At 54.9% G+C, this 17,144-nt stretch overlaps 1 protein-coding gene across 3 annotated transcripts; it reads left to right on the top strand.

The window, feature by feature from the left end:
* Positions 1-11,722: 11,722 nt before the first annotated feature.
* On the top strand, positions 11,723-13,922 carry GP9 (glycoprotein IX platelet). Of its 3 annotated transcripts, XM_081246637.1 has the most exons (3): positions 11,723-12,720; positions 12,907-13,028; positions 13,114-13,922. In XM_081246637.1, exon 3 carries the CDS (start codon positions 13,127-13,129, stop codon positions 13,664-13,666), a length of 540 nt encoding a protein of 179 aa, XP_081102763.1. In that variant the 5' UTR covers positions 11,723-12,720; positions 12,907-13,028; positions 13,114-13,126; the 3' UTR covers positions 13,667-13,922. The 3 variants fall into 3 exon arrangements, with proteins under 3 accessions (XP_081102763.1, XP_081102764.1, XP_081102762.1); XM_081246638.1 differs by having other exon boundaries at positions 11,723-12,137; positions 12,907-13,922; XM_081246636.1 differs by having other exon boundaries at positions 12,907-13,922.
* Positions 13,923-17,144: the final 3,222 nt, after the last annotated feature.

Below are 17,144 nucleotides of genomic sequence, written 5' to 3'. Positions count from 1 at the left end.
CAGCCAATGGGGGCCTTGGAGGGTTCTGACCTGCCTCCCAGAGCGTGGAGCAGAGAGGAGGAGACAGGAGGCTGGAGGAGAGTCACCGGGACACAGAAGGGGAACCCTGGGGGAAGGCGATCAGGGGAGCCCGGGACAAGCAGGCACTCCTGGGCAGGAGCCACAGGGGGCGCTGGAGGACAATGCCCAGCCTCGTGTCTTGTACGAACCTCATCTCACTGGGGGCAAGTTTATAACGTGGACTAGGATGTAGAGGTGCCCAGAGAGGCTGGATGCGCTACCCAGCATCACACAGCAAATTAGCATCCAACACTGGACTGAGGCCTGTTTTCTAATCTCATATCTCACACAATTCCTACCACTTCCAGCTGTCTCTGGCTAGGAAACCCCAGGCTTGGAGTCTGGATTAGTTATGGTACACGCTAAACCACCCTGATAAAAGAGATCCCGATATACTCTGGGTCAGACAGGATAGAACTCTCTCCCCTGTAACAGTCCAGAGGTGAGTGGTCCTGGTTGACAGAGCAGCTCCGCTCCACGTCGTCACCCAGGGATCAAGGTTCCTTCCACTTTGTTGCTCTGCCTTGCCCTAGGGTGTCACCCTCCTTTGCATGGTGGAAGCCAATTCACCAGCATTGCACCTGCCCTCCACAGGAAGGAGGAGAGAGGAAGGGCAGGCTCAGGCACCCTGGCTCACATCTCCTCTACGCTCATCCCATATGTCTCATGAACACTGACGCAAAAATCGCCAACAAAATATTAGCAAGTCGAATCCAACACTGTATAAAAAGAATTATACACCACGAACAAGTGGGATTTATCCCAGGTATGCAAGGCTGTTTCAACATCCAACAATCAACTAATGTAATCCATCACATCAACAGGATGAAGAAAAATCACATGATCGTATCAACAGGTGCGGAAAAGGCATTTGAAAAAAAATCCAACATCCATTAATGACTTTAAAGAAACAACTGTCAGCAAACTAGGAAAAGAGGGGAACTTCCTCAATTTGATAAAGAACATCTACAGAAAACCTACAGTGAACATCACACTTAATGGTGAGAAACTAGACACTCCCACTAAGACCAGGAACAAGGCAAGATGTCCCTCTCAGCATTCATCTTCAACATCTTACTAGAAGTCCTAACTAATGCAAAGGACAAGAAAAGGAAATAAAAGGTGCTATGGAGTGAATATCTGTATCCCAACATATGTTGAAACCCTCATCTCCAAAGTGATAGTATTGGAAGATGAGACCTTTGGGAGATGATTAGGTCACAAGGGTGCAGCCCTCAGGATGATTAGTGCCCTTATGAGAACGGACATGGAACAGGCTTCCTCCCTCTGTGTCTCCATCATGTGAGGCTACAACGAGAAAAGGGGCCATCTGTAAACCAGGAGGAGGGCCCAACCAAGAACCTGACCATGCTAGCACCCTGATCTCGGACTCCCAGCCTCCAGAACTGTGAGAAATAAATATACTTGTTTTAAGCCCCCCAGTGTATAGTATCTTGTGACTAAGGCAAAAGGCAATACAGATTAGGAAGGAAGAAACAAAACTGCCTTCATTTGCAGGTGACATGATCATCTACATAGAAATCCAAAAAAATCAATGAAAAAGGGAATTAAAAAGCAACTATAGTAAGATTGCAGGATACGAGGTTAATATACAAAAGTCAACTGTTTTTCTAATGCCAGCAACAAACAAGTGAAATTTGAAATCAAAACACAATGCCATTTACATTGGTACCATCAAAAATGAAATACTTAGATATGAATCTAACAAATGTGTACAAGATCTATATGAGGAAAATTAGAAAACTCCAATAAAATAAATTAAAGAAATAAATGGAGGGTTTCCCTGGTGGCACAGTGGTTAAGAATCCACCTGCCAATGCAGGGGACACAGGTTTGATCCCTGGTCTGGAAGGATCCCACATGCCGCGGAGCAACTAAGCCTGTGCACCACAACTACTGAGCCTGTGCTCTAGACACTGTGAGCCACAACTACTGAGCCCACATGCCACAACTACAGAAGCCCACATGCCTGGAGCCCATGCACCGCAACAAAGAGTAGCCCCCACGCAGCAACAAAGACCCAACTCAGCCAAAAATAAACAAAAAATAAGTAAAATAAAATAATAAAATAAATAAATTATTTTTTTAATGAAATAAATGGAGGTATATTCCATGTTCATGGACAGGGAGACTCAATATTATCAAGATGTCAGTTCTTCAAGCTGATCTCTCCATTCAATGCATTTCTGATCAAAATTCCAGCAAGTTATTTTGTGGGTATTGACCATCTGATTCTAAAGTTTATATGGAGAGGCCAAAGACCCAGAGTTGCCAACTCAATATTGAAAGAGAAGAACGAAGTTGAAGGACTGGCAGTATCAGACTTCAAGACTTACTACAAAACTACAGTCATCAAGACAGTGTGGAATTGTACTACCTCACACTGGTCAGAATGGCCATCATTAAAAAGTCTATAAATGGGGGGCTTCTCTGGTGGCACAGTGGTTGAGGGTCTGCCTGCTAATGCAGGGGACACAGATTCAAGCCCTGGTCTGGGAAGATCCCACATGCCACAGAGCAACTGGGCCCGTGAGCCACAACTACGGAGCCTGCGCGTCTGGAGCCTGTGCTCCGCAACAAGAGAGGCTGCGATAGTGAGAGGCCTGTGCACCGCAATGAAGGGTAGCCTCCGCTCACCACAACTAGAGAAAGCCCTCGCACAGAAACGAAGACCCAACGCAGCCAAAAATAGAAATAAATTTTTAAAGAAGTACAAATAACAAATGCTGGAGAGGGTGTGGAGAAAAGGGAACCCTCCTACACTGTTGGCGGGAATGTAAGTTGGTGCAGCCACTATGGAAAACAGTATGGAGGTTCCTCAGAAAACTAAAAACAGAACTACCATATGATCCAGTAATCCCACTCCTGGGCATATATCCAGAGAAAACCATAATTCGAAAAGACACATGCACCCCAATGTTCACTGCAGCACTATTTGCAATATCCAAGACATGGAAACAACCTAAGTGTCCGTCGATAGAGGAATGGATAAAGAAGATGTGGTACATATATACCATGGAGTATTACTCAGCCATAAAAAAGACCGAAATAATGCCACTTGCAGCAACACGGATGGACCTAGAGATTGTCATACTGAGTCAAGTAAGCCAGACAGAGAAAGACAAATGTCATGTGATATTCCTTATATGTGGAATCTAAAAAAAATGGTACAAATGAACTTATCTACATAACAGAAATAGAGTTACAGATGTAGAAAACAAAATTACGCTTACCAGAGGGCAAGGCGGGGTAGGGATAAAATGGGAGATTGGGACTGACATATACACACTGCTATATATAAAATAGGTATCTAATAAGAACTTACTGTATAGCACAGAGAACTCTACTCAATACTCTGTAATGGCCTATATGGGAAAAGACTCTAAAAAAGAGTGGATATATATGTATGTATAACAGATTCACTTTGCTGTACACCTGAAACTAACACAACATTGTAAATCCACTATACTCCAATAACTTTTAAAAAATTAAACACAGACCTTACACCCTTCATAGAAATTAACTCAAAGTGGATCATAGATCTAAATGTAAAATGCAAAACTTTAAAACCCCTAGAATACAACACAGGAGAAAATCTAGATGACCGTAAGTATGGCTATGATTTTTTTTTTTTTTTTGCGGTACGCGGGCCTTTCACTGTTGTGGTCTCTCCCGTTGTGGAGCACAGGCTCCGGATGCGCAGGCTCAGTGGCCATGGCTCACGGGCCCAGCTGCCATGGCTCACGGGCCCAGCTGCCATGGCTCACGGGCCCGGCCGCTCCGCGGCATGTGGGACCTTCCCGAACCGGGGCACGAACCTGTGTCCCCTGCATTGGCAGGCGGACTCTCAACCACTGCGCCACCAGGGAAGCCCCTGGCTATGATTTTTTAAATACAACAAAGGCATGATCCATCAAAAATGGTTGATAAGCTGGACTTCATTAAAATTAAAAATTTCTGCTCTGAGAAAGACACTGTCAAGAGAATGAGCCACAAGACAAGCCAGAGACTGGGAGAAAATATTCGCAAAAGACCATGTGATAAAGGACTATTATCCAAAATATACAAAGAACTCTTAAAGTCAATAATAAGAAAACAACCTGATGTTTTTTTAAATGGGCAAAGACCCTGAACTGACAAACCACCAAAGAAGATACAGAGATGGCAAATATGCAAATGAAGAGATGTTCGACATATGTCATCAGGGAAATGCAAATTAAAACAATGAGCTACCACTGCACGCCTGTTAGGATGGCCAAAATCCAAAACATTGACAGTGCCCAGTGCTGACAAGGATGTGGAGCAACAGGAACTCTCATGCCCTCATTGCTGATGGAATGCCAGTTTGCTGGTAGAAAAGCCACAAGCCATAGAACCACTTTGGAAGACAGTTTGGCAATTTCTTAAAAACTAAACATATTCTTACCATATGATCCAGCAACTGTGCTCCTTAGCATTTACCCAAATCAGCTGAAAAGCTATGCCCACACAGAAACCTGCACACAGATGTTTACAGCAGCTTTATTCATAGTCACCAAATCTTGGAAGCAACCAAGATGTCCTTCAGTAGGTGATGGATAAATAAACTGTGGTCCCTTCAGACAATGGAATATTATTCAGTGCTGGAAAGAAATGAACTATCAAGCCGTGAAAAGACACAGAGGAACCTTAAGTGCATATTATTATGTGAAAGAAGCCCATGTGAAAAGGCTACAAACTGTACGATTCCAACTATATAACATTCTGGAAATGGAAAAACTATGGAGACAGTGAAAAGATCAGTGGTTGCCAAGGGCTGGGTGAGGAGGGACGGATAAACAGGTGAGGCACAGAGGAATTTAGGGCAGTGAAAGTACGCTGTATGATACCATAATGCCAGATATACATTGGTCAAAGCCCATAGAAGGTACAACCCCAAGCATGAGCCCTCATGTAAACTATGGATTCTGGGTGATGCCATAGGTTCATCAGGTGTAACAAATGCACCACCTTAGTGGGGGAGTCTGTGGGGATAAAGGGGAACTTGGTACTTTCCACTTAGTTTTGCTGTGAACCTAAAACTGATCTAAAAAGTACTGTCTATTAAAAAAAGGAGAAAGGGAGAATGGGCACAGGAGGTCCCTCAGCCACCTTTGGGTGGAGTCAGCCCTGGCATCAGGTGCCTCCTGGACCCTCAGCCTTGCCGGCCTGCAGCCTGGTGGCCTTCCCTTTTACCCAGCGGGGAGAGGCTGGGACCCCCTCAATCCCAGACCTTGAACTTGGACGTGACCTAAGCACCTGTCTGATGTTTGGCCCAAGGTCAGGCTGCTGCTCCCAGCACAGCGAAGCCTGGCCCAAGGCCTCCGGGCAACGGATCCTGAGAAGACCATGGACTTGCCTGGAGAGAGGCCTGGGTCTGTGACCGACAGAAGCCAGGCGTGGGGTTTCCTCCCACCTCCACCCTGACTGACGAGGATGCTGATTTGGGGCCATGCCCACGGCCACGCAGCCCAGCCACCGAGCCAGGATTCAGGCCCCGGGCTGGCCGATCCAAGCCCACACTCATGGCCACTTAACTACCCTGTCACCATGATAAACAGGCAGGGCCTTCACTGGGCACCAAGGCCTGAGGTCACTGACAGGAAAGGGAGTCAAAGGGTACACTTTCACAGAAAGGTGGGGCCCACCTTTGCTGAGCTGAAGACTGGGGTGATGCCTCCAGGGGAGAAATGTGGAGCCCGGGGAGCTGACATCATGGGAAACAGGGCTTCCTTCCGTCAGAAGCAGAAAAGTGCACAATTCCTGAGAAACTCTCACCAAAAACAGGGCCTGAAAATCAGTCACGACTTGGACCTGGAAGTTTCCCGTCACTTGAGGCTCCCGGGAGCTCCATTAACCAATTATCCCTTCACAGGGCCTCTCAATAAAGCTGTAGAGTTTTCCTGACAGAGGCCTTGCAACGACTGATATTCGAATTTGAAAATTTCCTGTTAAAATTTCTACAAAGTCTCCTTTGAGATATAAAGCCAAATTCTCTTCCCTTTGAGTGTGAGCTAGACTTAGTGACTCACTTCTTTTTTTTTTTAATTTATTTTATTTATTTTTGGCTGCATTGGGTCTTCGTTGCTGCGCATGGGCTTTCTCTAGTTGTGGTGAGTGGGGGCTACTCTTTGTTGCGTTGCACGGGCTTCTCATTGTGGTGGCTTCTCTAGTTGCGGAGCACGGGCTCCAGGCGCGCGGGCTTCAGTAGTTGTGACGCACAAGCTTAGTTGCTCTGCGGCACGTGGGATTTTCCCGGACCAGGGCTCGAACCCGTGGCCCCTGCATTGGCAGGCGGATTCTTTACCACTGCGCCCCCAGGGAAGTCCCGTGACTCACTTCTAACAGAGAACAGCGGAATTGCTGGGCTGCTCTCAGACACCAGGGCGTGAAAAGCCTGGGCGGCCTCCTCGCTCCCCATGTCAAGAGGATACCCAGGCGCCCTGTGGAAAAGGCCATGTGACAGGACATCAGCGTCCTCTGTCAATAGCCAGCAAGGAACCAAGGCCTCCAGCCAACGGCCCAGCTCCCATCTCAGAAGCGTGTCCTCCAGCCCAGGTCAGGTCTTTAGATGAGTGTAGCTGTAGCTGAGGTCCTGACTGCGGTATCCAGAACCAGATCTGCCCAGCTAAGCCACTCGCTAGGGCTTGACCCACAGGTACCGAGATCATAAATGAATGCATGTTACTGTTTTAAGCTGCTAGTTTGGGGAATGATGTGGTATGCAGCAGGAAGAGATAACAAATATATTTCCTAGTGAAAAACCACGCTTCCTCAGCACATAGGGTGATTTGGGAGCGTTCTGGCAGGTGTTCAGGTATATTAGTAGCCTCAGGAGTCCTGACAGTAATAACCAGCAGGTTAGAAGGAGGACCAACCCTGCTCCCCGCACCCCAGACACAGAGCCGGCTGAAGGAGCACTCAAGGGCACGGAGATCCTGGGGGAAGACGCAGGCCTGATGGATCCCCCTGCCACCAGCTGCAGACTGACGCAACACACCCTGGCCACGGGCATCCTGGGGGCCTGGGGGGCCAGGGGGGCAGGCAGCCAGGAGGCGGGGAGGTGACAGGAAGCGGAGACTGTGCAGCCGAGGCTCCAAGTGCCCGGTGCATGCGCCACTGTCCCGCTGGACTTCACTGACAGGACAACGCAAAGGTACAATGATTATGAATTTCAGGACAGTGGCCACAGAGCACCAAACCCCAAGCCCAGGGCCTTTCCGAGTGGGCCCTGGGCAGCTGCACGGGTGGCAGGGCCTGCAGCTGGCCCTGGGTGGGCAGAGGAGGGTAGGGGCAGGGGCAGGGGCGGGGCACGAACCCTGCAGTGTTTTTGGAAGAGGAGAATGGGATATTTGTGAACAGCCTCCCCGTCCACCACTCTCCTTTTGCCTTTTTCTAGAAAGGCTTCTTTGGGGTTGTTCAAATGGTCTGCAACTCATTAAACGTGTTTTCTAGGAAATTCTAACTAATGTCCTCTCTCACCTTCTGGCAACAAAATCGTTCTGTTGGCCTGGAATTGCCTCCCCCACTCCCCGACCCCGGCCATGAAAACATCTTGTAGTTTCACACTCTCACCACCAGGCGGCGACGGCTCGGAGTGAAGGTGAGAGGGTCCAAGCGCTCAAAGCAGGTTGGGGCGTGGTGGGGGAGGTTTTGACTCGCTTCAGTCCCCTCCTTGGGGATGTGCCATGTCCCTCCACCACCTGTGCTCCTACCGACTCTACGTAAATGACCTTAAGAAGGAAAGTGTGTGTTCTCCGTTAGCGGAGACAGCAAGCAGCCTTACCTGCGCTGCAGAGGCGGAAGCGCGACGTAAGTTCACAGAAGATGCGGTGACGTTGTTCGCTTCCGACCAGGTGTGTCTGCTGAGCCTGAGGAGACCAGCGCGGGGAGGCCCGTGTCAGGGCTGCAGGCCGCGTCCCGACACGGAAGCCCTCCGACTCCGGGGGCAGAGCAGGGTCTTCAGGCCACCCCTGCGCCTGAGGAGGCCGGCTCCAAGCAGCCCTCGGTCAACGCCGGCCGCGCTCAAGCCTCACCCTTCATTCTCCCCACTTTACAGACGAGCAAACTGAGGCAGAGGGAGGCTGAGACTCTCCCAGACCACAGAGCTGGCGCGAAGCACACCGGGCTCGGGAGCCAGGCGTAGCCCAGCCCCACACAGCCCTGTTGCTAGAGACGCGTGTCTGCAAAGACGCAGCGAGTGACAGTCGCCGACGTGCGCTGAGACGCCAGGTTTGCAGCAGAGAGAGGGCTTATTCACGAGACGCCAAGAGAGAAGACGGAAGAGCAAACCTCAAATCCCCCTCCCGGAAGGCGAGGCGCTGGGTTATCTATGGGATAAAGCTGAGGCTGCGGAGGACGGAACGGTGATTGGACAGAAGAAAAAGGTGCGGTGCGATCCTTCCGCTCCAGGCTTCTTCATGGGACGCATGCTCAGAAAAAGGCCTCGTTAACATCTTCGGAGGGTGGAGTTTGGGGCCTCTGATGTCAAAGGTCAGGGAGCGGACACTCGCGCAGGCCCTGTTGGAGGGTCGGTGGTCCTAACCAGTCTTAACCGGCTCGAGCTCAAACTCGGCAAAACAAGTCAGGGGAACATCTTTCTTAGGCTCCAGGCGGCCTGGAGGAGGTGCAAGGCTTCCAGCGAGCCCGTGGGGGCAGGTTACAGGTGTGATGTGTCTAGGTGATGATCGCCCTCACACTCACAAGCGGGGTTTCTGCTTCTGCGAGAAGGAAGAATTGCTTCGGGGGGGTAGTGAAGGGTCCTGGGCCCGCGGGATAAAGGTCTTCCTCAGCGTCCTCCCTTATAACACAGTAAATGGACTAAGGCTCCGCCTCCAGGTCAGGGCAGGGGAAAGGGGGCTCTGCCCCTTGTGTTTCTCGTTATTTCTTAGGCGTGTACCGCCTGAAACCGCCTAAGAGCCCTGCCCAGCTTTCAGTCGCACCTGCTCTGTGAACAGCGCCCAGGACGCTTCCCGTGTGGCCACCATGGTCCCCTGGAGCTGTTGGGCTCGTGGGCAGACACACAGCAAACAGCAGCACCACTTACTCTACTGGGGGAGCGGTCCAGGAGAGCTTCCTGGAGGAGGTCATGCCCTAGGTGGATCTGCAAGGATGGAGAGTGCCAGGTGGAGTTTAGGGGAGGGCTCCAGAAAGAGAACGGCCTGTGGTGGGGAGAGGGGACGAGGATGACTTGCTATGAAGCTTCCGGTTACAAGGCAATGACAGGGGAGGCTGGAGAGGAGGCCAGGGAGGACCCTGCTGAGGAGATGATTTTAACCTGAGGACACTGAAGATGAGGTCAAACCTCTGTCACCAGAGGCGGAGCCCGGCACTCAGGAAACAGCCGTCCTAGAGAGAAGCGGATTGGCTGGAACCAGAGGAGACATGGTCCACAAGGCTGACAGATGCTTGTTACACCTGCTCTGTGCCAGGCACTGGTGTGTCCTAAACAGCAGTTACCCTTCTGAAGTTCCCATCCAGTGGGAGGAGACATTTCCTAACTGCACACAAAATGTAAACAGAAGATAATTTTAGGTCCTGCAAAATGCTGTGGAAGAGGCAGAGAAAGCAGAGGCATTTGGAGGAAGATGTGGACTTAGGGAGTGGGCTTTCCAGAAGCGCCGTGTTCTAGGCATCTGTAATCTGATGCTAAGGGTTCAGTGAAGAAGGAAAGGCGATGGGAGTGGGCTCGCGGCAGTAGCCATGACCTTGAACCGGTGAAGGGGGCAGAATTCAGAGCTCAAGAGCAGAGTCAGCCTTTGTGTTGATCTTCTCTTGCTGCTGTAACAAAGCCCTGCCAACGAAGAGGTGACCGCAGCAATGTCCCCTAGTGCTGCGTCCCTCGCTTCCTCTTCTGCATCAGCCGCAGAAGGCTGCCTGCATCTAAGGGCTCCCACGTTCAGCTCAGGCCTCCTGGAAGACCTCCCTCTTTCGGGGTCAGCCGTCCCATGAAACACAGCCCTGAGGTTGCACCGGATTCTCTGGGTCCAGGGATCAGGCTGTGGGATGGTGGGGGCCGTTCCTGGGGATTCCTACAGGAGCAGGAGCCCCTTGCGCTGGAGCAGGTGGGAAGGCAGGACGTGGAGGCCTGTGTGCACGCACACACACGAACACGCACATAGGATTTTTCCAGAATAAAGGAGGCCTGAGCACGTTTAAAGACAGAAGGAGCCAGAGAGAGGGGCCTCCACGGGTAGGGAGGGAGGGAGGGACCTAGCAAGGAGCCCGAGAGGCCGGAGCAGGAACGCCTCAGCCTCCCCCCGGGGGAACCGTGTGGTCAGCCAGGCCGGCCAGCTCAGGCAGCCCTGGAAGCGGGGGTCCCCTCCGGAAGCCCAGAGGCTGCCCCCCGCCCCGTCCCCACAAACGCCTGTTGCGGCGAGATAAGGGGAGCAGGCGAGCCCTGCATGCCCAGGATCCCCACATAGAAGATGCGCCTAGAGCAGAGCCACGTGAATGCTGGTGACCTGCGGCTGGACCCACAGGCGCGAAAGCAGGGTCCCCAAGGCCGTGGACCCTGCGTGGCCCTGTTTGGGTAAGAAAACAATACTCACAGGACAGAAATAAAAGGTAGTCTTGCTGGATATCGGGGTTGAGGACAATTTTTATCGTCTTCTTCCCGCTCAGCTGCAGAGTTCAGGTTTTCCACAATGAAAATGATTTCTTATTTGTGTCACTTTTCGTGGTTTTAAGTTGTACGTGTTGAAAATAAGAAGGAAACCTCAGAGGCCCCAGAGGAGGAGAGAGCGTGGGCCCAACCAGATGAGGTCGGGTCAGGAACAGCCTGGGAGTCGCAGGGCCAACACCTGCTGCCTGTCCTGAACGTGAGGAACATTCCTGGGGGTCTGGGGTGCCGGGGGTAAAGCGCCCTCAGCCCCCTGACTTTGATTTCTCCTGCCCAGCGCCGTGACCTCCAGTGCGACGACCCTGTTTTAAGAACAAGGAATCAGCTGGAGAGGGTACAGGCTCCCTCCCTCCTGCTGGGGTGGTACCTGGCCCTGCTCACGGTCCAGTGTCCCCTCGGCTGGCAGCACAGCAGCTCTGGGCCTCAGTTTCGCACTCCAGCCCAAACCCTCTGAGTTTTAGAGGGTTTACAACCATCCAGACTGGGGGCCCGAGACTGACGTCCTTGGCTGACTCTGGCCACAGCCATGGGGGATGGCCAGGGGTCCCTCTCCTCAGCAGCCCCCCACTCTGGGCTCCTCTCCTGGGCCCCTCTGGTTGCTAGAACCCCTTCTCCCTGTTTCCAAAGCATTGCTATACCCCAGGGGTTCCCACACCTCAGTCCCCCCACCCCGCCACGGGTGCAACTTTTGCCATCTCTGCAAATCCCTTATTGACTAAGTTAATATTTCATATTGCTGACATTTTTATCACTTATAATAAAAAGCATAATGTTTTAATTTTCCGATATAATTCTTTGTAATATTTCACTGTTTAGCTTCATTTTAATGCATATTTTATAACGTTAAAATATAATTAAAGATACATTTATCTTTTATAGAGAACTTTATATCACTAACATAGATGGGAAGCTGATGTCACTCCCCAGAGTAGACTGTCGCTATAGAAATAAATACAATGCACATACGACTATGGTCTTGACTTCTAGCCTGAGACTGATGCAGCTCTTTGTTAAAAAGAAGGATCAGAAAGTGTTGAAAGGCGCTGAAGATGCTACTGCACCCTCCTCCTGGATGCCTTGCACACCTTCTGGGACCGGGACCCCCCCTTGGTTCTCCCGCACGCCCTGGACTGAGGATCATGGGGCACTGGCGGTGCAGTGAGATGCACTGTACCCTTCCGTAAACTGGGCTTGAACTGCCGTTCTGTGCGCAAGTCCCTGGGACCCCGAGGGCCCCCACCTCTGGAGATAAGCCCTCTGGGGGCTGCACACAGGGATAAGCCAGGCTGCTTTCACCATTTCCTTCCTCCTGCTCGGGCAGGGGCTGCCATCGGCTGCCCCACAGAGAGTGATCACTGTGGCCTCAGCCAGGACAGCTCAGGCCGGGAAAGGGGCACCCCGCCAGCAGGCCTGAAAGGTAAGCGGCCCTCATCACCCCAGCACCACCTCCCGCTGTGTGGGCCCCTGGCAGGGGAGGCGGTGGGACCAGGCCGGGCAGGGAGAGAGGAGGCCAGCAGGCAAGTCCAGCTTCTGTCCCTCCTGGGGGGTGGGGGGCACGGGCAGGCGTTCGCCCTGAGACACCAGGTCCTTGGCTGAGTCAAGATTCATTGGTTTATTCAACAAACGTTCACTGGAAGCTTGTCTTCGCGAGGGGAAACGGCCTGCACCGAGTCCTGGAGGGGCAGTGAACCAGGCAGAAAGCAGAGGCCTGCGTGCCAATGTGGTCTCTGACGTGAAGCGCTGGGCAGCTCTGCACAAGTCACTCTCCCTCTCTGGGCCTCAATTTCCCAACTCCAAGCACGAGCCTCGATCAACAGCTTTCCAGGCTCAGCCCCTTCTGGGTCCCCTTCCCTATTCCCCCGTCAGCCTCCTCAGCCAGCTGCCTTCCACACGAGAGACCACTTGTGAGAGTTCACTCCGCTGGGGCCAAGCTACTTGGAATCCGCCGGCTGAGGTGTGGTCTGTGGCGTGCACACCATCTGCCAGACCAAGGCTTGAGGGTGGGTGTTGGGAGCAGCCTGGGAGGCCCTCCCCGGCCTCAGGGCGGGGGCGGGGCCAGGCCTGGGATCCTTTAGCAGGCATCTGCTTCCCCCACCGGGGAGTAGAGGCTGGGTCTCTGCCAGAGGACGGGAGGGTCCTTCCTCTTCCCAAAGAAGGACTAAGCCCGCTCCGTGCTCCCCCCGCAGCGGCCTTCACGGTCCTGCCTGCTGACCATCCGGGGAGGGTCAGCCGGCCTGGACCCCGCACGCTTCACTTCCTTGATCCCAGCACCCATTTCACAAAGGAGACAGCCCGGCCGGAGAGGGAGGTGAGTGGTCCCTTGTCCGGTCGGGTGCCACCAGCCCTTGGGTCGGGTGCAGGCCGCCAGGACCTCACGGCCACTGTCCCCGCAGCCCGTCCTGCCCGATGTCCATCTGGGCTGCCCTTCTCTTGCTCTGGGCCATCGCCGAGGCCTCCGAGGGCTGCCCCGCCGCGTGCGCCTGCCGCGCCCTGGACACCATGGGGTTGCTGGTGGACTGCGGGGGCCGGGGACTCGCGGAGCTGCCCGCCCTCCCGGCCCACACGCGCCACCTCTTGCTGGCCAACAACAGCCTGCGCTCAGTGCCCCCAGGAGCCTTCGACCACCTGCCGCAGCTGCAGAGCCTCGACGTGGCGCACAACCCCTGGCACTGCGACTGCGGCGTCACGTACCTGCGCCTCTGGCTGGAGGACCGCGCGCCCGCGGAGCTGCTACGCGTGCGCTGTGCCGGCCCCGGCCCCGGCCCCGCCTCCGGCCGCGCGCTCGGGCAGCTCAGCGGCTCGGAGCTGGGCAGCTGCGGCTGGAGCCTGCGGGCGTCCTGGGCCGACCCCGGGCCCTGGTGGGACGCGGCGCTGGCCGTGGTGGCCGCGCTGGGCCTGGCTCTCCTGGCGGGCCTGCTGTGCACCGTCTCCGTGCCCCGAGCCTGAGCCGGGGCCCCCCAGGTCATCCCGGCCCCGGCCCTGGGTATTCCAACCACCGGTAGCTCAAAATAAACCAGCGGCTTAGCCGTTATCCAGGCTCAGAGATGTTTCCCTCTCAGCACCCGAGTCCGTCTCATCCTGGAAACCTGCGACCATGTTTGTTTTGACAGATATTGACTGGGGCTTCCCTATCCACCAAGTTCCTCGCAAAATGGTTTATCCACGTCCACACCTCCTCCAGCCACCCCCAATGCCACCATCTCTGGACACCCCGGGCACTTCCCCAGGTCCCGGGAGTCACGTTCTCACACCCTCCTGGCTGCTGGTGCCTCCTTCCCACATGGGCCGCCGGACAGCCCAGGCCACCCTCACATTAATGCTCTAAGTTCCACAAAAAACCTTGTCCTAACAGCGCAGCAGCAAACAGACCCCAGGTGGGAGGAGAGGAGACATACCCGTGACAGACCTTGGAAGGCACATCACTGTTCCCAAAATGGGCTTTGGCCACCCTGACCTGGCCATGAGGCCACCTGGCCTCACCCCACCCCGTCCTTTGTCATCTTCTTCTCTCTCTCACTCTCTCTCCTTTTCCTCCTCTCTACGCCTCTTCTTCAGAAACCAAACCACCAATTCCCCCCTTTCTCATGGAAGCAACTGCCCTCCTGATGCTGGCATCAGACACCTGCAAACTCTGGGCTTCCACCTCTACCCTAAGCAATGGTCACCAAAGTCTTCAAACAAAATGCTTCTCTCCCTCAGTGGGTTTCTGGTGCCAGCAGTTACAATATTAAACTTTTTCCCACCATATGAGATAATAATTACAGATCCATTACTGGCCAACCCAAATCCAATATAATTATACCAAAGATCCACCCCGCAAGGAGGTCCACATAGTGGGGATGTGGGTCAGAGGGTGCCACGAGGAAGGCCAAGTGGGCACCAGGCGCCACTGGAGGGCAGTGACCCACAGAGGTGAGGCTGGACCAGGAGCCCCAAACTCGGGGCTGGTGGACAATAGGGAGTGGTGGGGACTGCGGTAAACAGGGGAGCCCACGCTCCATCCAGAGGCCCAGTGGAATGTTGCCACGTGGAAAGGTGGCCAGGTGCCCGTTCTTCCAGAGAGGTTGGAAGAAGTTTATGTTAAACTGAATTATTCAAGCATTGGCGACTAAATTTAAATTTTTAAAAAATATACATCAACGGGACAAATAAAACACATTAATCAGCATGAATAGTCCGGAGGCTGAGAGTTTGGTTTCTGCGTTAGGAATCAGCTAGCATCCGCTCGCTGGGCGCTTACTATGTGGGAGGCTCTGCATAAAGCACCCCCCACGGGCCTTTCTCCTGTACCCTGTGAGCCCTGTGAAGAGGTGCTGTCCTCCTGCACCACATGGAGGTGGACTCAGGCCCAGACCTGTAGTCACTTCACAGGCACAGGCCAGACACGTGCCCCATCAGACCTGAGAAGCGCTCCCTTGGAAGCTTCCTGGCCCTGGGCCCCCAGAACTGAGCCCCTTCAGCCTCAAGTCCCCAAGCGGGTGCCCCCAAATTCTACCCTGCTCCTTCCTGGGGGGCCATCCTCCCGTGACCCCCGTGGCCCCCGCACCCACGGCTGCGGATCAGGGCTGAAGCGGCAGGGCCTGCGGCGCCGGCCTGTGGGGAGCACACAGAGGATGCCCGGGAGTCGGTCCAAACCCGCCATCCCGGCCGAGTCTTTCCCTCCCAGTGGGGAGAACCCACAGCAGAGGCCACAGCTCCGGGCAGAGTGGGGGGGCTCCCCACCCTCGGGAGGGGTCCTGGGCGTGTCCAGCGGGCCTCCCGAAGGAGACTGGGGGCAGCGGAGCAGTGCCAGCCTGAGCGAAGGGGTGACCGTCAGCGTGTGACCTGCCTTAGGATGTTCCCGAGCCAGGGTGGAGGGGGTCAGGCGGAGGCCGGGCAGGGTGGTGAGTGGCCGTGGGGAAGGTGACCTGGGGCTTCAGAGCTGTGAGGGGGAGGGGAGGGGAGGGCACAGGACTGGGCCGGGGGCTTCCTTTCCCTGGAGGCAGGGCTGGAGGGGCCCCTCGGCCGAGCCCCTGGGCGAGTGTGTGCCAGGAGCAGAGAGGGTCAGGGCTGGAGCGCTGGGAGCCCCGGGGGCCAGGCAGGGTCAGACTCAGCCCTGGGACCCACACCCAGCCCAGGGCTGGCCCCCGGCAGGGGCTCAGGAGCAACTCAGTGGGGACTTGGAGCAGGTCCCTCTGGACACCGGCCTCAGGTTCCCTGTCTTAAAGGCCAGGACTGGACCTGGTGCCCTCCGAGTTTCCCCCGGGTCTGGGCAGTCCCATGGGGTGGGCAGAGTTGGGGGTGGGGGGGCTTGGGACAGCCAGCCCCTGGGGAGCGTTTGGAGGGCCCAGCTCAGATGGCCCAGTTACAGGGTTTTCGTCCGAGGGTCACTCGGGTGGGGATCCTCGCTTTCAGTGAGAGCAGGCGGTTCAAACGACAGGTGTTTCTCGTCCCTGGAAAGATGGTTGGCAGGTGCGTGGGGCTCGGCCCACCTGGACAGTCCCTCTCCTTCCCACCCACCCACCGCACCCCCGGCTCCCCAAGCCTCACAGTGGCTTCATGGGATGGGATGCAGGCAGTGCAGGAATCAGTGTCCCGAAGAAACCAGGCTCTCGTGGAGGAATGCCTCGTCCAAGGTCACAAACCAGCCTGGGCAGACCTGGGGTTTGAGTGGAGGCTGGTGTGACCCCCAGCCTGTCAGCCTGTCTTGGGGGAGGCTGGGCAGGTGGGCACAGCACACCTGGTGCCCTGAGCGGCTGTGCCCTCCCGTCAGCAGGGGCCCCCTCTGTGAGGGACCAGGGACGGACTCTGCTGATCTCGGGGGGCTATGGATTCATGGGGTCCCTGGGGTCAAGGCTCTGATCCAGGTGCTCAGCAGCTCTCTGAGCGCCCACTGTGTGCATGGATCCGGGCACGGTGCTGGAGAACAGTGATGAGCAAGACCCATCCCGCCCTCCGGGACCTCGCAGACCCTGACTTGGAATAACAGCTGTACTTCCTCGTAGCTGCAGGACTCAGGCAAGGAACTCCCTACCCCGAGCATGTCAGCTCATCTGAATAAATCAGGGGTGGAGGGATGGTAACATGTGTGCCTCGCAGGGTTGCTGGGCTGGTGCCCCTGGCGCTCACCAAGTAGCACTTCCCAACCTGCCTCCCCAACACGAAACCAGATGAGGGATCCTGGGGCCCAGAGAGGTGCAGTGACTCGCCCAAGGTATCCCTGGCAGGGATGGGACCCAACCCCAGCTCCTCCCTGCCCCTGAGGCACTGTCTGCTCCTCTGTCCAGGGGTCCCGATGGTCTTAACAGAGCTCTGGGCAACAGACGGGCAGGGGTCAGTGTGTGGGCCTGGAGGCCAGTCGGGGGAGCCAGCCAGGCAGGTGGGACATCTGTGGATCCGTGGGCACTGGAGCCAGCTCCGAGCTCCAAGCCAAGAGAACCAGTCT

This window comes from Mesoplodon bidens (genome assembly GCF_964165515.1).
Source record: "Mesoplodon bidens genome assembly, chromosome: 10".
Taxonomy (NCBI): Eukaryota; Metazoa; Chordata; class Mammalia; order Artiodactyla; family Ziphiidae; genus Mesoplodon; species Mesoplodon bidens.
This window is presented reverse-complemented; position numbering and strand designations above follow the sequence as displayed.

Coding starts and splice junctions, on each gene's coding strand:
- GP9 (XM_081246638.1), top strand. CDS start 13,127: ATGTCCATCTGGGCTGCCCTTCTCTTGCTCTGGGCCATCGCCGAGGCC.